Source organism: Mixophyes fleayi, chromosome 3, assembly GCF_038048845.1.
Source record: "Mixophyes fleayi isolate aMixFle1 chromosome 3, aMixFle1.hap1, whole genome shotgun sequence".
NCBI lineage: Eukaryota > Metazoa > Chordata > Amphibia > Anura > Limnodynastidae > Mixophyes > Mixophyes fleayi.
The window spans coordinates 115,859,593-115,883,299 of record NC_134404.1 but is presented as its reverse complement, the minus strand read 5'-3'; the positions used below and the strand labels follow the sequence as shown (position 1 = coordinate 115,883,299).

At 38.3% G+C, this 23,707-nt stretch overlaps 1 protein-coding gene across 2 annotated transcripts in view; it reads left to right on the top strand.

Annotated features, from left to right (window-relative positions):
- The window catches only part of LAMP3 (lysosomal associated membrane protein 3), a 30,258-nt gene extending 10,168 nt beyond the window's left edge, over positions 1-20,090 (top strand). The window contains exons 2-6 of one of the 2 annotated variants that reach the window (XM_075202197.1): positions 3,560-4,083; positions 6,848-6,964; positions 11,070-11,127; positions 11,496-11,663; positions 18,953-20,090. In XM_075202197.1, coding sequence (XP_075058298.1) covers positions 3,560-4,083; positions 6,848-6,964; positions 11,070-11,127; positions 11,496-11,663; positions 18,953-19,086 — 1,001 coding nt within the window. In that variant the 3' untranslated portion in view covers positions 19,087-20,090. Of the gene's footprint in view, positions 1-3,559; positions 4,084-6,847; positions 6,965-11,069; positions 11,128-11,495; positions 11,664-14,348; positions 17,357-18,952 lie in introns of those variants that run through there. The other variant, XM_075202196.1, reaches the window with a different exon arrangement.
- The last annotated feature ends 3,617 nt before the right edge of the window (positions 20,091-23,707 follow it).

The window sequence follows — 23,707 nt, the reverse complement described above, 5'->3', positions numbered from 1 at the left end:
TCTTCTTGTAAGGTCAGTCGTGACCAAGCAAAACCTTGTCATTCGGACTCCAAAAGTGGTGTCCAAATACTTTTACGTGTAAAAGCCGAGCTGGAAGAAAACAGTAAGGCATTAGAGGAAAATGTATGTCCAGATTCAGAAATGACACAAATCCCTGAAGATAGTCTATCCACGAGTGCTATGTGTAATCGTGACCATTCTGATAGGTTACCCATAAAGAAGGCTCCTTTCAGCACTTCTGCAGATGTGTGCCTGAACAGCCCAAGTATAGCAGGTGCTACACCAATTGAGGATGCCACTTTGGAATTGCAACAGGATGAGGGGGATATTTGTGTTTATATTTGTGACGACGAGGGAGCTAATGAGGATGTTGATGAGGATGATGTTGTTTGTGTAAGTCCTGCACCGGTGGAAGCAGTTCTGGCACGTGAGAAGAAGAAGGCCATTGTTATCTTGTTTTGTGGGGGCCCAACCAAACCAAGCACTTCAGCTACAAGAAGTGGCACTTTTGTAGCTGAAGTGCTTGGTTTGTTAGTGTGCATGTCCTTTTTAAGATCCAACATACAGGTTGGTGGGAGGGCCCAAGGACAATTCCATCTTGCACCACTTTTCTTTTCTGCCACTGCTGTGTACTAATGTTGTGTCCTAGATGTGCTAGGAACTGCCGTGTGTTTGAGTCATTGCTCTGTTGCTTAGCATCCAGCCAGGTCGCTGCAGTATTTGTCCGAAAGTGTATGAAAATAATATTCTGACCTGTGAGGTGGTCAAAATTGACTGCAAATGATTTGAAATTGGTGTTATTGAGGTTAATAATAATGTAGGATCAAAAAAAGAGCAAAATTATGTGATTTTAGCATATTTTAGCAATTTTTCTAAAAAATACAGATCCAAAACCAAAACCAAAACACATGAGGGCGGTTTTGCCAAAACCAAAAGCCAAAGCTAATCCAGATCCAAAACCAGTTCACAGGGGTCAGTGAGCATCTCTAGTAGTAACAGGCAATACAGGTTTATGCAGGCAGAATGGTAAAATGCACTCTATACATCCGTGTATATGCTGGTCTACACTGTTATGCAGATGCAGTTGCAGGTTCTCTAATATATGCTGTACGTTCTGTGCAGTTTATTTGTGGGCAGACAGACTCCTCTTCTATATTGCTATGGGAGCCTCTAGTCACCTACTCAATATATTTAGGGACATAATAATATATATATATATATATATATATATATATATATATATATATATACATATACATACAGAGCGCAGCTAACAGTACTGCATCCGTTTTGTTTTTTTACTGGTTTGACAGGAAGTGCCTTCCACTTCCTGTTTCCTCACTACACCACTGGGGATCCATAACAACACAGCAGGGGAGGCAGAGAGAAAGCGCTCCTATATACTAACACCTAATTCACCACATCCCTTTGGAGTTCAGAGAATGTGTACTATCATGAAGCATGCATGCACAAAAACATAGAAATTACACATTAAAAAAATTACAAACTATTTAGCATTCCCGTCCTGCATTTCCTCTGTGGCTGGCATCTCAGCAAGACCTGATGACAGCAAGAGGGACTTTCCCTAGTGTGTCGCAGCACTACAAGGTAACAACAGCTTGGACGCTTCATGTCCTGGTTCTTGGTTAGCAGCCTAGATTTCAAAAGGACCTGGTCCATATGGAGGCAAGATTACTTATGCCACTAATGCAACCTCTAAAGGTTTTATAGGGCTCTATAGAATTATCCTTTCTTGTGCGACGCCCTTTACTGATATGAGTCACTCCAAACTAGAGATGGGCGGGCTCGGTTCCCCGAGAACCGAACCCACCCGAATTTTGGGTATCAGTAGGCTCGGTACTCTCCCGCCCGCTCGGAATCCAAATCCAGGCCGAACGTCATTGTGACGTCGTCGAATCCCGGGGCTCGGTTCTCGCGATACTTGAAGATTATAAATACCCGCCTCCACAGCAATCCATCGCCATTTGACAGAGGGAGAGAGCAGGGTGTAGTCACAGGCTGATTAGAGCAGGGACAGAGAATACAATATTCTGATTCCAATTGTGCTAACAAAAATCACTATAGAAGAGAGGAGGATAGAGGGGTTGTTTTTTTTTTTCTTCAATATTTGGCACTCAAAGTGCTTTTTGGGTGGCCCCCATTATTTTGCCTAAATATTTCTGGCTCTCAAAATTACTATCTGTCAGCAGTATCTACCAAATAATTTTTAGCACTCCCCAGTGCTTTTGGGGTGTCCCCCATAATTGTGCATAAATATTTCTGGCTGGCAAAATTACTATCTGTCAGCAGTATCTACCAAATTATTTTTAGCACTACAAGTGCTTTGGGCTCAGAAAGGATTCAAAGCAGTCCACATATGAGCAAAATGAGCAACCAGGTTCTGCCCCCAGTCCTGATGGTAGTGTTCCCAGTACGTCATCTGGGCAAGGCGGTGTGAAAACTACTGTTTTGAAATCAGTCAAAAAAACACCCCCCAAAAATTTTTTTACGGTGTTGAAGCGAAAAACTAGTGTAACTGAGGAAAAGTTAAGTGCTGACAAAAAAAAATTGCCAACATGCCATTCTACACACGCAGTGGCAAAGAGAGAATAAGGCCTTTGCCTTTCTCTATTAGTGGCAGATCAAAAAATGTTACCGAGCCTACAAGTGGTGCACAACTACTGTTACGCGTCAAAGCCGAGCTGCAAGATAACAGTAAGGCATTGGAGGATAATGTTTGCTCTGAATCAGAAATGACACCAATCCCTGTGGAGAGTCCATTCAACAGTGGTATGTCTAATCGTGAGCATTCTGTTAGTGTACCCATAAAGAAGGGCCCTTTCAGTGGTCAGACACCACTCACTTCAAAATCATACCCTAGTAAATGCAAACAACATTTGTATGCTACTTGCTAGCACAGACTTTCACTAGGCACAGGCCTGTCAAATCCTGTTTAAACATAGGTTTAACCCAGAAAAAAATGCCCAGGTCCATGTATTGTGCAGTCAAGCATGAAGACCAGGAGATAAAAACCAGGCAGTGGTCAGTGACAGCTTGCCTTGGGTGCCGAAACAGGTTATTTGCTCCAGCATCCCCCCCCCCCCCCTTTATTAATATCTCCTATAAATATTTTTTTCAAGATTGTTTCAAGTTGGCAAGTGCAATACACCTATACAGGCACTAGGGCAGCATTGTCTAATAAAAATTTAGCAAGGCATAACATATGATTGGTGTAGAGTAGTTGTTGTCAAACTGTGAAGCTGGCTTAAATGTTAAAGCTTGTCTTCATTTTCATTGAGCCCATTACCTAATTGGATAAAAAATTGATTAGAGATCCTAAGATCATTTTAATATTTACACAGTGTTATTTTAGCTGTATTAAGAACCCCAACATTTGAAATAGGTGAAACTTCGTTCTTAGTGGTAAAGTGTGTGTGAAGCTCAGTGAACAGAGTTTGAGAACTACTTAAAGTTTTTTTTCACTGGGAACAAGTCAAACTGCATTTTTGGAGAGCTATGTGTTTGCCTCAAATATTAATGATACAGTTTTTATTTCTAGGTATTTTCCTGGTGGATATGTATGCAGAAACATCACCTACATCTGAACCAATCGGGTTATCCAACTTCATGCAAGCCATCACAACACATGCACCGACCAACACCACAACACATGCGACGTCCAACACAACACATGCAACGTCCAACACAACACATGCAACGTCCAACACAACACATTTGACTTCCAACACAACACATGCGACTTCCAACACAACACATGCGACTTCCAACACCACAACCCATGCGTCGTCCAACACCACAACACATGCCCCGTCCAACACCACAACACATGCGCCATCCAACACCACAACACATGCCCCGTCCAACACCACAACACATGCGCCATCCAACACCACAACACATGCGCCATCCAACACCACAACGCATACAACAGCTAAGCCTACACCAACCCTGCCACCAGTTCCCTCAACACCAGAACGTGGAAACTACACAGTTAAAGATGACAAAAGCACCTGTGTTATCGCAAACATGGGTCTGGAACTTGTATTGGAAAATTCAACAAAGGTAAGAGGAAGTTAAAGAGCAAACAAGGCATTCCAGCAATGCAGAAAACAGTCACAATCATCTTTGACCTAAGGGGAATGTATTACAGAAGCGTTATAAAGGCATTGTGAGGAGTGGTTAAGAAGTGTATGAGTTGTTAAAGAAACACTAACCTAAAAAAACTGATGGCCTTAATTGTGCTTAGCACATTGGTATGTATATGCTAGACATAGTTTTATTTTATCCTTCTGGACAGTTAAGTAGCTATGCCTGCCACCTGCTGGTCATATTTTTAGACCTTTGCAGGCCTAGCCGTGCTCTAATGATGTTATATGTCGTCACTTAGGCCATGTCTGATGGAAATATTTAGTGAATAAAAGCTTATCAATATTCGTATTACTGTACTTTCTGTATTTTCTATGAAACCGTTACAAAGTTTGTTGACAGAGCTCATCTTTTACAAGTCTGCCATTCTTTATCTCTTGGTTTTGCAATTTCCTTATTTCCCCCAGAGCGCTCTCATTAAATTGGCCGCATGTTACAATCCAATCTTCTTTTTAATAAACAGATAAAGAAAATAGATGTGATACATTTAAATATATTTGGCAAAATTATAATCAAACTGGGTTAGGTGGAACATTTCCATCCAAAAGGATTGGATTGAAGCTGATTGAAGTGTGTGTACTGTAATTGTGCAATTAAAGTCTAACGATTACATGTGCTGCAATAAGTTTATATGAATGCTGCATTGTTATACAGTAAAAACTGGAGGAATGCAACATGAATATGTACCTGTACAGCATATGTAGATCATATGTCATGGTTAAAATGGTTAGCCTGACAATCCCAATAGTAACATAATCTGCAACTCCCATTTATGAAATAAAACAAATAAAACTAGGAGTATAAAATGGAGTTATAGGATAATTATATCATTGTAATGATGCAAATCTCAAATATTAACTGAACTCCTGTTGTTCTTTACTGCATTTTCATGTATTCTTCCATACATATTCTTCATACAGGAAACAGACAATATAGCAGGGAGTTGTGAAAGTACTGATGTAACTTTTTAAAGGCTGGATGGTTAAGCGTTAACCCCTTGATAAAAAGCAAAACACTTCTTAAATAGGCCCCGATATCTCTATCTTCAAGAAATAACTTTGCAGCAGCATTTGCTGCCTCCTCTGTGGAGTCAGAACATCTCAACATAAGGATCTTCTACTTCACAAGGAAGATTGACTGTATCCCCATATGTATGATGTATGTTCTCTTTTTTAATTCCTACAGAGATGAGAACCTCTCACTGATCTCAATTCAGGCTCAGCCATTTGGCTTACCCTTGCTTACAATACTGCAATTTCCTGCTTATATAACAACAATTATATATTCAGTAGATTTCCCTTTTTATGGGTATTTTTTAAGAAAATGACTACATACCTGATTCACTAACACTCTGCCCCATTGTGTTGATGTCTGCTAGATTTGTGGTAAAATGTCCTGAAGCATTACAATATTACATTTCTTTGGTGATTTATTCTTAACATAGGGCCTATTTATTATTAGCAGCCCCTTTATGGTGCTCATTTATTGCTGTGATAAAGAAACCCATATCACTGCAATTTATCAAAACAATATTACACAGGAAGCTAAGTGGATACTAACTTAGCAGCTCAAATATAACAATGATCAGCTTACAATTTTGACCAAATATATCAGGCTTATGCCCTTATACAATATGTACCAGATGTGTCTAAATGCACAAACTGTATACCAGCCATGTGTCCACACACACATACAGAACACCAGACAAAGCCCATGCACATAGTATTCCAGGCATGAGACAACATACTATGTACTAGTCATGTGCTCAGACACAATAAAGTATCTAGGTGCCAGCACATACTATGTACCAAACCAAGTGTCCACACAAACTATGAACCAGTACTAGCCCCATTCCTCCACAAACCTACCAACAGGTGCCATCATAAATTGTACCAGCCATGTATACAATATATACCAGTTTGCGCCTAACAGATCATACACCAGCCAGTGTCACCTAATATTATACCAGCCATGTGTGTAATACAAAATATACCAGGCTGTGCTCCACACATAATATAGCAGCTATGCCACCATACTTTGTACCATCCATCTGTCCATATGCATTATAAACCAGTCTGTGACCCCACACAAATATACTGGCCCGTACCACCACAGTTTGTATGCGCTAAACAATTTTCCTCCATAACGACTGCAGCGCATGGGAGTCATTTAGAACTGATTCCCAACATTTACACCTTTAATAGTTAGATCTTTAATGCTCTGGTACTACACCAATTGGATCCGTCCTTCTACAAAGATACCCTTGCTTTACAGGCATAATATTAGTACTCTAATTTGTAAGTTATCAATAATTGTAACATGGGGCCGATGCCAGTTGTCTGCAGAGCCGTAACTTAGAATTCTAGCGCCTGGGGTAAGAAAGACAAATGTCGCCCCCCCTAGCCCTCAATTTTAACAAAATGAACCTAAAATATTCCTAAATTGCACCCCCCTTTAGCGTTCCGTCGCCCCTGTCGCACTGCCCTTGTTACAGGTTGTCTGTGCTGTCACATGAGTGATAAAATTGGCTTTTACTGCCATGGACATTGTGTGAAAACGGCTCAACTGCATATTTACGACTCTATTCACATTTACTGTCTGATAGCCTAAGTAACAGTGAAGTGTCATCTTCTTTTGTCAACTCAGAAAACCTCCTGTGTTTTTTGTTTTTTTTTCACAGAAAAGTTATTTTAACGTTGCACCAAAACAGACAAATTCAAGTGGCGCATGTGGAGATTCCAAAGCAAATCTTCTTCTGACATTTACAGAGGGTTCTATTAATTTTGCTTTTGTAAAGGTAAGTTTAGCTTCTTTGTCATATGACAATACCTTTATGAACTTGCAGCATGCGTTAGGGCTTGTACACTCAGACAGTTAAACCCTCACCTGAGATGTGTTCTATTTACCGTCTGGTGAACATAGTATAAACTGACACTAAAGCAACAAGCTAAATCCATGGACTGGCCACCATTTATTAAAACTTTTTGCAAATAGAAATAGCATTTGTTATCTATGGATCACTATGTTGACAGCGTAGGGTAGAGCATCATGGCCGGATATTAAGCAGTCTAAAAAAAAATGCTTAAGTGGACATGAAATAAATATTTTATTACTTCCCAAGCAGAAATGTGACAGGGTTCCGAAACCACCCAGGGCATGGGTCCAACTATATTGTAGTTACCCCTACTATGCACACAGTATAAATGTAGAAGTGACACTAATAATAATGTCACTGTATATTGAAATCATACAGTAGCATAAGTATATCTAATAAGCTGCTTATAAAATCAATAAAATAAAATTAGTTGGGTCTGTTCTTGAGACTGGGCCCTTAATCGCAACATGAGTTATTTTTCCTGGTGCAAAACTCCTTGCTTACGATTTCCCACATATTTTCCTAATTGTATTAACATTTATTTGTATAGCGCTAGCATATTCTGTAGCACTTTATAATTGGGAATAAACACACTAATAAAACAAGATTGTAAATTGCAGAAAGGTAAGAAGACCCTTCTTGCAAGCTTACTATGTGTAGGAAAATGGGAGTTTAATATGAGGTTAAGTACTATATATTGCATATAGGTCCGGCCAGATTGCAAAGATAAAAAGTGCTTAGTGGGATATATGATCCAATCAAACAGCAATGTTGGTCAGGGGGTCAGAGGGTTATTGTCTTGTGTTAGTTGTGTGGTAATAGGGTACCCTATGGAGGTTAAGAGGGTGGTTGAGGAATTTTATAAGCCTGTCTGAAGAGGTGGGTTTTCAGAGAAGGCTTGAAGACCAGAAGTCTTATTGTGCGAGGGAGGGAATTCCAGAAAGTGGGTGCAGCCCAAAAAAAGTCTTGTAACCGGTAATGGGAGCAGGTAATCAGTGTGGAAGAGAGACACAGATCTTGTGCAGAATGAAGGTGTCAAGTTGGGAGATATTTCAAGACAAGTGAGGGAATGTAAATTGTTGCAGTTTTGTTGATGGCCTTGGAAATAGGGAAAACTTCATGAGGTTAATTAGAGGGCCGTGGAGTAGTGAGGGGGCACTGTGGACAAATGAGTGTGTTAAAGGAAGGGTAGCAAATGATAACGTTCTAAAGATAATGCCATGAAAGTTTAGTAATGCAGAAACCTATGCTGGATTTCTAATTTGACACAAGTACTACAACCTGTAACTGTAATAAAAAAAGTGAGTAATAATAGAGCGTATAATTGTACCATGGGTGGGAGGTATGTTTTATATTTTTATTGTGCAAAACACAAATCTTCAGAGTAAAAGACAACAGAGGTCAGATTTGGTAAAAGTCCTATGATTTAGAGTGGTGAATGAGTCATTTGTAACACTGGGAGTGTGGTGTACTCAGCATTAAGATCACTTGACAACTTTTTATGTTTCTCAACTGATGGCAGAAATTGGGCAATAAGCTGAAATTCTTAGCAGAGCATTTCTCAAGATTCTCATTTTGAAACTGTTCCAGCTATATCATTGTAACCATTATTGTAATACCAAGAGCTCTCATTTCCTGTAGTAGGTTACCACATTTTATAGTGTCACAGGTTTCCAGTGTATGGTGCTTTGTCAGTCATACACACCACAGGCAGTGTAATAAATAGTACCCACTGAGCACAGGTCACTTATGCAAGGTAAGTTGTAAGACAACGTACGGGAGCAAAACTAGACAATATTTCCTGTTATATTTCATAACAAACATATATATTTTACCCAGTCTGCCATTTATAAACATACATGATAAAGTATGAAACCCCAACATCTTGTATTTATTTGGGAAAATAAAAAATCTCATTTGGCTACTTTATATATCTCACCCACGTTTCATATTGTGACCAAGAAAGGTGAAATATACAGTATACAAGGTAGCATTTAATCCTTCAAAGATTTGATCACATTCATAAAAAACAAACAAACCTGAAACTCAGTCCAATCTCCAAACAAAAATATACATTTCTAGTGTGGGTAACTGAACTGGAGAAATCATGGATTTTATGATGAAAGGATAGTGCAAACATCCTTGAAATTAGAGAAAATGCACAGTATGTATCCACTAATTTATCTGCCATCTCCATACAGACATCTTCTCAGCATAGAGACAAGCAATCTCAATTCCTAAATCTGTTTGTACCATGGAGTGCATACCTGCCAACATGATCACAGTCACTGTATTAATTTGTACCAAATTGAAAAATGAATGTTAAATGGTTTTTTTTCATGAATAATTAATTCAGCCCAGGTTAATTCAATTGGGAACATGAGGGTGTACTCAAACCTGTTTAATAGATTATGTTGGGTATAAGAGCACAAGTACAAAGGATCTGTTTTTGGAAGATTACAGACCCAGATTTAATGTCCACATTTTAGGGGCGGTGTCCCTTACCACAAACATGGATTGAATGTAACTTTGTGTACAAACCCTGAAGCTTTATTCCCATTTCTTTTAAATCAGGCATGTCAAACGTAAAACCCCAATTGGGCCAAATAATCAAAGTCTAAGATTGTGTGGGCAGCATGAAAAAGTCTCATATGCAATTTTGTAAGGTTTATTAAAAAACAAACAGAAATAAAGTTTAATGTTTTCTTCCCAATGCTTGACACTGCATCCTTCATGCTGCTTTTGCTCCCCTTTACCTGTCTCCCGTTTCACACTATGCCCTCCATGTTGCTTTTGCTCTCCTGCACCTGTCTCCCGTTTTACACTGCGTCCTTCATGCTGCTTTTGCTTTCCTTCACCTGTCTCCGATTTCACACTGTGCCCTCCATGCTGCTTCTGTTCCCCTTCATCCGTCTCCCGTTTCACACTGTGCCCTCCATGCTTCGTTTGCTCCCCTTCACCTGTCTCCCTTTTCACTCTGTGCCCTCCATGCTGATTTTATTCCTCTTCTTCTCTCCTGTTTTACACTGTGCCCTTCATAGTTTTTACTCCCCTTCATCTGTCTCCCGTTTCACAATGTGCCCTCCATGCTGATTTTGCTTCCCCACTGTGCCATCCATCCTGCTGATTTTGCTTCCCTTCACCTGTCTCCCAATTCACACTGTGCCCTCCTTGCTGCTTTTGCTCCCCTTCATCTGTCTCCCATTTCACACACTGTGCCCTCCATGCTGCTTCTGTTCCCCTTCACCAGTCTCCCGTTTGACACTGTGCCCTCCATGCTGCTTTTACTCCCCTTCACTTACCTTTCTATTGCCTTCTTTCTTCTCGTTTTCCTCTCTTCTTCTTGTGACTCCTCTCTGTGCGCTCCACACTGCAAATGTCGGGCGTAATGTCATCACGTCACATTCAGTGTGAAGGGAGGAGGGCGCCGGGCACCGCCATGTTAGATAAGTATTTTTATTTATGTATTTATTTTCTGGACAAAAAAATGTGTTTGGGCCGCATGTTTCACACATCTGCGTTACATTATGCATATGGCAAATCCTGCTTATATCAAGCAGGCTTTGTATTGAACTCAGCATGTCTGCAAAAGCTAGATAGGCCATTCATAACATATAAAAGAACACAACTTGTATTATTTTTTTCCATTCATCTTTTTTATTTTCGTGTGTGTGTGTGTGTTTGCACCCCTCCAGCTAATCATCTTTATGCCAGTTGAGTACTTATGTTCCTGCTGGAACAGGTCAGGGGTATCCCTATACTTATGAGGGTGGTAGCTCTATGCTAGAGCTCTTGTAGGATCTCTTGTATATTATCTTTAACTTATCTATTGGGACAAGTCACCATGCTAGTTCATCGGGCCACACCTTAGCTTCTTATTGTCTTCACAGCAATATTCACATTTATCAATATTCTTGCACGAAAAGGACTACTATAACAAAGTAATGCAGAAGGCTGTTACATTTGTGAGAGGCCTATGTCTTTCTTCCTTTTAATATACTGTATTCCCTTCTATATCTAATTGCAGGAAAGCAAAGTTTATTACATCGATGAGGTATCCGTGAGTTTTTATTTGGCATCTGCAGGTAGGACTTTATACACTGATAATTATATTAAATCATTTTATACTTGATAGCTATCAAATAAACATATGTGCCCATATCAGGTAGACTGGATACAGGTCCCCCACTATTTTCTTTTCACCTGTCTGGAGAGTCAATATGGCATTATTATTACTTGTCATGATTGAAGGAATGATTTGTCCCTTAAGCAACACCTCCTTTGTGCTATATTCTATACTGGTGAATCACTGGTCCTTACATTTTAAATTTTTCAACCTACCACAACTTTTTCTACAATGCTATCAAACGTATAGCCCTACACCTTTTATAAATCTACATTTCATCAAACTGGTACAATGGATTAACTGTATTCATTTTCTCTTTGCTTTCAGGAAATTGGAATGGTACTGCTAGTAAACTGAAGCTGTTAAGTACAGACATTGGGTACTCTGTGAAGTGTAAGGACACTCCAGCAGTAAAGCTGGGCAACAACTTACAGCTTGTTCTGTCTGATGTGAAACTCCAGGCTTTTGACATTACCAATGGGATATTTGGCAAAGGTAAGTGGACAACTTGCACAATATAAATATGGTGTAAATGTTAGCATGCATACCATCTTCCAAAGAAGGATTATTCATTTATAGTATCAACAATTGCTCCTGACTTAGCAAACTTTCTATTATCATTCTAATATAAAACATACAAATAAAAAGCAGAGTCGTCATTTGAAGGAACGTATTGACTTAAGGTAGTCATAGAAGTCTATGTCATAATGTTTAAAATTTCTAAGAATGTATAGACAGTCATGTCCAGCACTTGTTGATTCACCAAGTTATAATATTACATCTATTTATAAACTTACCAAATATAATTAGCATTCCATGCTCATGTCAGTTCATCTGCAGGCTTCTCTAATTAAGTTTGCTTTATCACTTAAAGCTTCCAGGGCTTGTGATGAAAAAACACCAGCAACTACAAGTGCAGCCATATACATTATTAACCCTTTTAGGCTTATTTATTAATATTTAGGTGCAAAGTTTGCATTAAGCCTCAGCAACCAATCAGCAATTAGCTTTTGCTTGTCTAAGGCAAAGTGTCTGGTTGGTTGCAATGGTTTAGCGCAAATTTTGAGCTTAAAATTAGCACATTTTTTTTCCCCATAATCTCGATTAAGGATGCCTAAGAGTGGGGTGAATCAATCTGTAGTTTATTATGCAATTTTAATCCAATTGGATGCATTTTTTAAACACAAACCACATTATCTATCATTCTGTGGTTTGCATGAATCACATTCAATGTCTGACAGTTTTAAAAGAGGCAAACCACGTGTGGATTACCGCATACCGCATGCAGTTTATATCAAATCGCTGGTTTGTAATCTGAACATTGTACAAAAAAACGTTCACTCTGATTTAACTCTTTGCGAAGCATACAATTTTGACTAACATCTTTAAGATACCTGTTTAGGGGGCATATCTTTGTTTTCCACATATGCTTGGTGCAAGTTTTACATGATGATGATGAGTGTGGGGATACTTTGTTAATATTTTACTCTTTTACCAGACCAGCTGGTTGCTTTATCGATAGACAGCCTTATGCACCAGCATAAGCATATCCCATAGTGGATACGAAATCACTTAGAAAAAGCAAAACAGTGTTTTATTGTACAAAATACACACCACAGTTCACAGCCTTTTCATATAAAAAATACCAGGGGGTTCACCGCACTCAGAGCCTACAAAACAATCCTATCACAAAGGAACATATAGTCATCGCTCTCCCAGAAACAAGATCCAGAAACAGAGGCACACAATTCACTTTTCTGCCAGCAAGGTAAGGAATAAAGCCCAGTGTCTTCCTACTTTTGTAAAAAGTTACCTGGGCAAGCTGGCTTTTATCTTTTGTCTGGTTCCGACGGCTTCCTGCAAGGAGGGGTACAAAGTCTCTCTGGATTGGGACCTGCTCAGTAGAGGGGCTTTAACAAGCTCTCCTCATCCGATATGTAGCCAGCAGACCACCTGCAGTTCTGGGCAATGGAAGCCTGCTTGGTTTAGATCCTGAACAATGGGATCTCACTTGTCCACACAATGAAGTATGATTACTCCTGTATCTAGGCATTTGCTGATTTAACCCTATCCTGTCTTTTGGAGTGAAATCATGTTTCCAACTAACTGGCACTCCCTGCGCAATATGCTAAGTCTCTGTTGTGCTAGTAGCCTGGAAACCCAAATGAACTCAAGTGACAATAGCTCTTTTAGTTGGCATGGTATAAATTAAAGTGGGGTTTAGTAAAACCAACCTGGTGATATTTAACAACAGTTGCAATTGATTAACAAATGAGAACCACATCTAAATAATGTTTGGTATCCTTTTCCTCTTGTTTTCTGTGCAGTTTTGAACCCACTGCTTGTTGCATAGTACCGTTTTAATGGATTCCAGGTCATAAAATGTGCACTGCAGTTTGTGAAAAAATTAATTGAATTGATGTGCGGGTTTTTACTTAATTAAATTGCATGATTTCAAAACCATACATTAAGATGCATTTCAGTTTGTAAAACTCACATTGGTCTACCCCCAAGTTTAATGCTTTTAGAAGCAAGAAAATATTTCATATAACTTGACAGTGTCAACCTTGCTTGCAGTGTTTTTTATACAAGTGGATACACTTAATAGCAGCTATTTTTTTAAACAGAACTATACAGTAAACAAGTCAGTTTGTCACTTCATAATCTTATGATTTTCCATTTTAAATAGTACTGTGCTCAAATTCTCCTCCCTACCTATTAGGCAGGGACCCAAGCAAAGACCTAACTTAGGGACTGAGGATAATTAAGCACAAAAGTGCTAAAAGTGGAAACCCCATTTAAATATCACTAAAATAGAACAATCCGTGTTTTAAAAATGTTCGCTATAAAATATTAATGGGCTCATGTTGATTTTAACACAAATTGCATTTTCAGTGCATAATATGCTTTTTTTTTTTTTTTTACTTCTGAGCAAGTGCACAAAGTGGTTTGGACACAGGCTCAGATGTCAAAATGCTTATTAGATGCCAAAAATGTAAATTGTGTTCAACTCAAAATAATCCACAAGTGTATTTTGTTTTTATAGGTATGTATACGTTGCTTTTGTAGACATGTATTAGTCTTACACAATGTGTCAGGCACAGCAATGCAACTGTTCAACTAGACCGTCTCAGGGTATTACATTTCATGTGCAAATCTCTGCTGTGACTTTAATTGCAGAAACAGTCTGTTACCCAGACAGAAACAAAATATTACTTCCAGTGGGTGTGTCCTTGGCAATTGTGGGGCTGCTACTAATTATCCTTCTCGTGGTTCTGCTTACAAGAAGAAGGCGGATGTCAGGATATGAACAAATATGAGACTTTCCCATTCCCCATTCAAAGCTGATTACATCTATCTCACATACATTTTTGTTGCGAGCCCTCATTCCTGCAAGTGAAGGGTGTTAATCATTTTGCTTGAGCTCAATATTTTGCTTTGCAATATTATTTAATATCCTCATTGTAATCAAAAGACTGATTGGTCAAATGGACATTATGAGAAACTAACACTTATTATAATTACTAGAAGATCCTCTATTAAAAAAGGAAAATATTAAGTCAATCACAGAAAACAAACATTCATGCTAAAATGCCTCTCTGCAATGTGATGTTTCCAAATTCTGAGGGGTACAATAGGCTTCTATATTCAACCTTCCCACTCCCTCTAGCGGATTGTTCATATATAGGATTATTTCATGATTATATATGTAGCTGTAGCCCAATGTCAATACTTATTTCCTGTTCTCAGATCCTTCCTTACAAATCAAACTGAAACATACTTGATCAGCATTTGGTCTGAATACACTAATTTAATCTTCCCATGCACTCCTTCAAAATTTCAATTTCCCTATGCTGTGCACCATCTTTGGCTTTCAGGGCTGAATTTGAAACTAACCACACTAGTCATGTGCCTATGGCTGACCAAGGTTAAGACTGCCTCTCCCTTCTTGCTTCCAGTAGGCTACCCTTTCTCACTCACTATCAACAGTGACCTGGTTGTTACACAGTTAAATGTTTAATCTAAAGACTAAAGGATATGTGGAATGGATACTTGTAAAACATATTTAAGATATTGAGAAGTAATTGGATAGATGTTTAAATGTCATTATTATTTTAGTTGATGGAGGCAAAAGTATTATTTATTTATCCGTTGCTCTACTAGATTTTTTTTTTGTAAAATAAAAAACATTTAGTGATCACAGAAATACAAAAGTATGTTTTCCTTAAAGGAGCCTGCAGGTGAAATCCTGAGCGTTTTAGGGTGTACATGTGTGCAAGAGGTGTTGAATGGGATAGGGACACTTGTGCATGTATATAGTCTGTCAGAAATATAGAGCGCAATTACTCTGCAGCATATATAACTAAAAGGGCATACCTTGATGTTTCAGCATGAATATTTTTTCCCCTTGTCAGTTTACGTGCCACAAAGTGTACAAAGCCATGATGTAGTCCACATTAAGCCCCACCCACCCCGGTACACACCTTGTGGCAGGGGAATGATGATGTGATTTTATAATTACACCCCTGGGACTGTGTATATTTAGGTGGACAAGATAACTATTGTCACACGCTCTGTTCACTGCACATAGTGACATTAACTACTGACCACATTGCCTTTTTCTACCTTGCCCCCAAATCTCGCAGAAGCAAGGTAGGAAAACTAGGCATGTATTATTTATAAACATGGAATTGTATATATTTTTTTCTGATCCCAATATTGCATTATTGTGTAGTTAGTTTCACACCCTTGAAGACCGAAAATAGGTTGCACCTGAACAGCCAGACACATTTTCATATTTTACCAGGATTAATGTTTCATCAGGGGACACCTTGATATAGACATCACTAAGGCTTCACTTATTTCCAGTACTAATAGATGCATACTGAATTCAATCTTATTAAGTAATATAACAAGTACTATTAGGTTTTGTTCAGCATGGATTATTGGCAACGCCATGAATGTGAGATCAAATTGAAGTCTTCCATGCACTTACCTTGGCTTGAATTCCAGTAGGTAATGGTGAGCACAGGACCACCCTTTAAAATGTATACATTCAGCTTTAAACATTGTAACAATTGGAGGTCCAGGAATCAAAGTACATGACTGTTAACAACTGGAGATTGAAGTGTAAATGGGAGTAGACTTTAGCTCTTTTAACCCCTTTACCGCTGAGGATTTTCTCAACACAGTACTGAGCACTTTTGGGCTCATCACCTATTTAATGCCTGTTCATCAAAAACGATCAGCAGGCAGTAAACAAATAGGGATACCATTATTGAAAAGAGAGGATATCCCTCTTTCAAACAAGGGTACCCCATGCTTTCTGAATGCCAGGGATACAGACTTTGATGGACTGTGCGAGTGTATGCGGAAATGGTGATGCCGGCGTGCACACACGTTTCTAACGGAGGAAAGATTCCTCTAGCAGCATCACAATAAACACAGATCATGGTTTATCTGATGCTAAGTGGGACCTGTCCTTAGCACTGTACGGTCTCGTCTAGAGGACGAATCCCACTCGCCCTTAGTGCTCAAAAGGGTTAGGCATGACACTTGTAAATGTGATGATGCATGGCATCACAAATCATACGGAAAAAGATGGATTTAGGGTTTCCCTCTATTTATTAAAGCCCCTTGCCGGGGGCCATGGGGAAGGCTGTTTATCATGTACAGCAGCAGATCAAGTGCCGCTGCTGCACTCCTGTCGCTATCTCAGGAAAGCAATTAGAAAATGCTGGAGAAAAAGGTTTCATTATTATTAAAAAAATGCTTTATTTTTTTTAAAATTAAGTTTAATTGTCCCCTCTATTTTTTTATAAACAACCTTAATATCTTTTTTATAATTGAATCTGAAACCAAGTCCGGGCTTTCAGTTACAGTGCTCATGTGCGAACCGACATTGCTCACTGACTGGCCTGGAGAGTGGGAAGAGTACTCTTATTGATAAATCGTGAGGCCGAAGACTTTCTGACGCAGCAATAGGCAGTGATAGGGAACCTTCCTGACCCCAGGGTCTTGATAAATAGACCCCATAATGTTTATTAATGTCATCAACTGTATCTTGTGAAGAAGAGTTTATAGGCACCTTTTATTATGGAAGCACATTAAATATGTGCACCTAAATCAATGTAAATAAAGCATCAAATTGTAAACTTGTGACACTTGAAATAAAGGTATTGCCAATGTCCTGTATGGTGAGTAATTATTTACAATATAAGAGAGGCTTTCAATGAGCAATATTTTAGGTACAGAGAAGGGTACTTAAGGGATGGTACTTTTGCCATCATAAGCAATTCTGCTACAAACACCTGGGTGAAAAATGTTGCTCTGTTGTATGTACCTAGTAGGCACATTCACATTTGTGCATCAAGATGGCACTACATACACCTCTCTATGGTTTGTAAATTACCCCCACTGTGTGTAGTTTGTGTAAATGAAGTCTATGTAGGGAGCGCATGTGTTCTTCTCCCTGCCTGCTGTGTGTTCCTATCCGTGTCTGCTGAGTTTGTGAAAACAATGATTTGCTTTAGCACTTCAATCCAGGGATGTAAACATTTGCCTTACATTGATTTATATGGTAATTTCCAACACAACATACTTATTGCTGCAGACATAATACATACCCTTTATCTACCAAAAAGCTGCACAACAAGGCATGCTTGTGCGACACAGATAAGAGCAATAAATACTTTCTCTTTACTTTCCACAACCAGAAACAGAATCATAGGCCTTCCCTAAATTCTTTTGTTATGCACTCAAAGGGCAGTAGCTGACCTGTATACCAAGCAGTAGATTGCTATATTGGCCTGATTCAGAGGTCCAGAACCTGACCCAGGACGCATCAACATCTGCTTCTAGATATACGGAATCAGACAAATAGACAAGCTTAAATTAAAGCCATTTATTGTAGGAACACAGAATATGAATAGTGTGCTGAGTACACTTGGATTTTATTTTTCCTAATCGATATAATACAAGTGCCATAAGCTCAAAAAACACCTGGGGGTATATTTACTAAACTGAGGGCTTGAAAATTGGAGATGTTGCCTATAGCAACCAATCAGATCCTAGCTGTCATTTTGTAGAATGTACTAAATAAATGATAACTAGAATCTGATTGTTTGCTATAGGCAACATCTCTACTTTTCAAACCCGCATTTTAGTAAATATACCTCCTAGAGTCACCAAATCACTGGCTCAATCGTTTTGTTTTCAGATGTCATGTTCAATATTTTATTGTCCTTCTGATGGACGAAAAGTTCATTAAAATTGCATACCATTGGTAACACATAAAGTGATACAAGCTGAAACATCTGAATATGGTTTTAGTACATTCTAGCTTTTATTTCCCATTTTCTAAATGGAACTTCATCCATATACCTGAGGGTGGTAGGATGGTAACAGCCCAGTTTTTTTTGGGTTAAAAACTAGGTCCAGCACCTAGATGGATATGGCTTCCTTCAGTACTGCACACTGCAGTTCACAGCCTCTGTAAATAAACCACTGTGATGGTTGCCAGCTTGTCACAGGTTTACACAGTTAGTTCTTCTGTGTGTATGAAAAGCCAATATGACTGATACACTACTGGTGCCTTTCCAAAATGTACACAAGATTAAATTATCGAATGATAATCGATTGCATCAGATGGTTGATAACGGTTATTCAGATGTTCTTCTAAATAAATATCTTTATGGACAGTACAGCTAATGTTTCCTCCTTAAAGTGAAATATTGTGTTTTTTTGTAACAAGTAACTTACCGTGATTTGTTTTCTCTTTACAGAGGAGATGTGTTCGCATGATCGCAATATAATTGCTGTGGCAATTTCTGTAACTGTAATCATTGTTCTTATAATAGCTGTAGTTATCTACTTCATCTGGCACAAGAGGAGATCATCAGGATATCAGCAAATCTAAAATCAATGCAAGAATCAAATGCGAGTTGGAGCATAACAATGAAGAAAACAACTTGAACGCATAGTGGTACCCCAATGCATACACAAAAGGACCAAATGGCCTAATAAGGCAACTTTCTTGTTGAGATTGATTAGCAAACTGAGCACCACAATTTGATTTGTTGGTTTACAATTGACAGAAACAAAATTTTGGGGGTCATCTACATAAAATGTTTTCACATGAATCTTAGCCCATGTAATATTTCTGTGAAACTTAAGAACCAGTACTCTGTTGTCTGAAAATGTGGGCATATATTAACCTCCGCACTTGCCAACCATTTCCTGGGAGTCAATATATTACATTACTGTTTTCCACAAGTAGATCATTTGTATTACAGTATCAAAACGTTAAAACGTGTGGTATTAGTACAAAATATTAATTGATAGTTCATCATATTTGGTCATACAAAAAAAGGTTTGTCAAAAAAAAGGATAATGGGGATCAACCTGCAGTGGGAAGGGAACCCATTTTTGGGTTGTGACCCAGTTTAAGAACACCTAATTTAGATTGCTGACACAACGGCATGAAATAACCAATAGGACGCCTATGTTGACACAACTCATATTTAAAAATAAATGTATTAAAAAAACAAAAACAAAACAAAACAAAAAATCCATTACAGGCATTTTAAAATAAGTGCCATCAGCACAAGGTACTATAGAGGGTACTGGACAGGATCACTCTACCAACTCTCACTTTTCGCCCACTATATGTTTTATTTATGTGCTAGATGAACTGAAGTTACATTTCTGTATGAGCAGTTAAAATATATGAAGAACAATCAGAGCCCAGACAGGAGGGGTTATGGGGATTCAACCCCCTGGAAAATGGGCCTGGCTCACTGCACAGATATTTATATATATTCATACTTGGAAAATACAACAATTAGGGAAATAATTATTCCTTACTTTGTACATGATTTTTAACTTTCAGATGGAAAATAAAATCAGTAAATTAAAACTTGAGGAAGTTTAATGTTCACTAAATGTAAATCAGCCACTAACAGCTAACTCATGTAGGGCATTTTTACCGACAGTGACAAATACGAAATAAAAATAGTGGAAAAAAATTGTGCGATCGGCTGGAAACAAACTGCAGTATAATATGCAGATTCTATAATATTCAGAGATGGTACAGCACAAATATAACTGGAGTTAGAATTTAATGGATAACTCCACCCAAAAATGAAAATGTAGTTTTGGTTGGAGTTCAATGAGTTAATATAACTACCGTATTTCCACATGTATAGGACGCTCCATTGTATAAGACGCACCTTCATTTTTTCTCCGAAATTTTAAAAAAATATATATTTGCTGTTAAAAAGTTTTGTTCCGTTCAACTGAAGTGTGCTGAGATTGTGCAGCAGCCTGCCAGCACACTCTCCCTGCAGGTCCATTCGGCAGAGAGACAGGGAGAGTGTGCTGGCCAGCTGCTCTGACTGCAATCAGTTGGCACAAGTCGCCGGAGGGAAGGGACAGAGGTTGTGTTGCTTGCTCTGTGCTATGGATCAGAGCAGCCGGCCAGTACACTCTCCCTGCCTATGTCTGCTGCAAGCCCCTCAGCACACTTTAGCGGAATAGACCTGCCAATCGCACCCCCCCTCTGGATCCCCCGCTTCCCCTGTATAATACGCACTCCGTTTTTAGACCCTAAATTTTTTGAAAAAAGGTGCGTCTTATACATGGGGAAATACGGTACTTATTAACAAAATTGTACATAACGTGGATGCATATTTTGCCAGATCTGTCAGGGTTCCGATAGCTGTAATGCTACGTCGCGCTATTTTCTCCGGTTGTTTGAAACAGTTGAAAGTTAAGAAGAGAGCAGTGTGGGACTGTTACAGCGGATCCATCAACTACAATTTCTATTTTTTTTTTATATTAATATATATAACTCCATCTAAAACTTCAGTTTTACCTTTGGGTGTTATTCAATGGTGTCAAAATGAGAGCAAACAGCCAAGTCAAGTATATATATTAAATGAGGAAAACAACTGTTGCAAGATAGAAAATGCTCATTATGGATACTTGCATGTTATGCTACAAAAACAACAGTCTACATTTTTGCATTTTTATATTATTTTTATGTATGTCCCCTTATTGCTGAATTGTTGTTGTTGAATTGCAGTAGTTTCAGGTGGAATTATAGTCTTAAATAGTATATTTAGGGGATTACGCTAGATTGTTCAACTGTCACTTTAATCTTTGGGGGTTTTATTGTTTCTTTAGGATGGCTTTTGCAATGTTTGTATTTGTATAATGCATGTATTCTAGCAGACAAATGTGATTGTTAAAGGTCCACTTTTTCTTTATATTTAAAAATCTTACTGAAATTTAAAAATAATCTAAAAGGCATTAAGTTTAAATTTAAAAAAAAATTCTGGAAAAGGATAATTACCCAATTTTGTAAATCTGATAAAGAATTATTTACAAATGTGTTAATAAACACTAGACAAAAGTGTCTGCAAAAACAAAATGTTATTACATAAAATTATTTCATTATAAGGAAATGTTCACAATTACACAATTACACTCTGTAATGGAAGGTATTATAAAACACAGCATTAAGACCAAATATACAAATGTAATGCTATGAGACATTTATTTCCACATAAAAACTGGAATTGAAGTCTCATTTATGTCTTATAAATCATGAGAGTACAGGAACATCGGCATTATCTTAATTTCACTTGTCACACTTGTACATTTTAATTACATTGTTTCATGTGCTTACCTTTTAAAATACGCTTCGATGGAGGAAAAGAGGGGCCGATTGAAAATAATGTCCAGCGTCCAAAAACCACCACCAATTTGAGTGTGTCATATATTTCAGCTATCTCCTGTTCAGTAGATGGGTGTGGTTAATCCCACACCTGAAAAGAGGAGCCAGACCCGGTGAGAGACAGCCAGGGAGAACTGGACTTGACTTGACTAGTATTATCATATTATTAGCATGATAAAATAAGAAATAATCAAATGTATTTGTGTACAACTGGCACACCTGGGCTTGACTAGATTTTAGATAGAAAAAGGTTGCTAACCCCTGCCCTAGGGTAATTGAGTCCCCAAATACAGTACATCTCACCTCACCAAAGGGCAAACTTCAGTACTGTGATTCATCCCGACAACTCTTGGGTGGTGGGTGCCAGGGTAATGGTTTGAAGCATTAAAATCATTCAGCATGTTAGTGGAACTAGAAGTCCCAGCAAGCCCTGGCAGCCATTGATTATTTAGGCATGCTGGCATTTGCAGACATACAATTGCCAGAACGGCTGGATAGTCAGGACCAGGTGAAATACGTAGCTCCATAAACGTACGTAATCGGAAAAAAACAAAAACAACAATAAAAACCCAACATTTTACAAACATTTTATTAAAATAAATACACCCCCAAAAACTATGCTTGCCACTTTCCTAAAAGGAATCTTCTTCCTGAAGTAGTCCTAAGGTTATCTTAAACCAAAAAGTAAGCCAGAGATAAATTTAACTGAAAAGAAAAAAAAAAAACATGTAAGAGACAAACGGAACTGCTCTTTATGGAGCTTGGCCAATAAATTACATTGAACTGAATGGTTCTACAGAACCTAAGTGTAGTGTTACGCTTATAACACATATTTGCTCCTGCAGCATCCACACAAAAGTATCTACAATACCATGTAGTTCAATATTGAGCATATTATCTGCTAGTGTATAAAGTTATGTCATGTGTATGATGCATTTTTCATGCGGATCTATCAGATAACCAACTTTGAACTGAATGGAGATACTTTATGAATCTAAACAAATGTAGTGTTATGTGTATCACATACCTTTGCTCTGGAATTGGACTCCAGCGGATACACTGTAGTTCAATATCACAGCATGTTCTCTACCAGAGTGTAGTGCTTTGTTATGTGTATGATGCATTTTCCATACTTACTGTTAGTGAACAATGTTATCTTCAAATAAAACATAACTATATAAAATGAAATTTTTACTGTCAAATAAGTACTTAGTAATTAGCAGGACGAGATTGAGGTTCTCGAGATGAAAGAGGAATCCTACCAATATAAATATTCTATCTTCTATAATACATTACATAAATCTCACATGTCAGACACTGTATGCATTTCATTACATAATGCTGCACAATCTTTGAGTCTATATTTGTAACTTCAGATATCAGGCATTTTACATTTACTCCACCAGAAATCCAGAATTATTTTTCCATGGAGAAATTTTTAAACTAGATGACAAATTTATTTCCAACTCAAAATCGCCCATGACTCTATGATGCTTTGTGGTTTATGCCTTAAAAGTGTTACAGAAAGTTTTATAAATCCATGCTCTCCCAGAAACACAAGTCAGCCTCTCTCCCTACATTAATATTACTACCTTTATTTAGAGAGCGGGAGGAAGAATGTATGGAGATGAGGTTGGAGATGTAAAGAGAACTGGAGTTGGAGAGGGCCTTTTTCCTGAGGTGGAGGAGTTCGAAGAGGATTCTGTAAGAGAAGCGGACCCAGTGTAAGGTTTGGCAGAGAGGGGAGGCAGATGTGGAGCAGCAAGAGAGGAAGATAAGTCTAGCTGCAGAATTAAGTGTA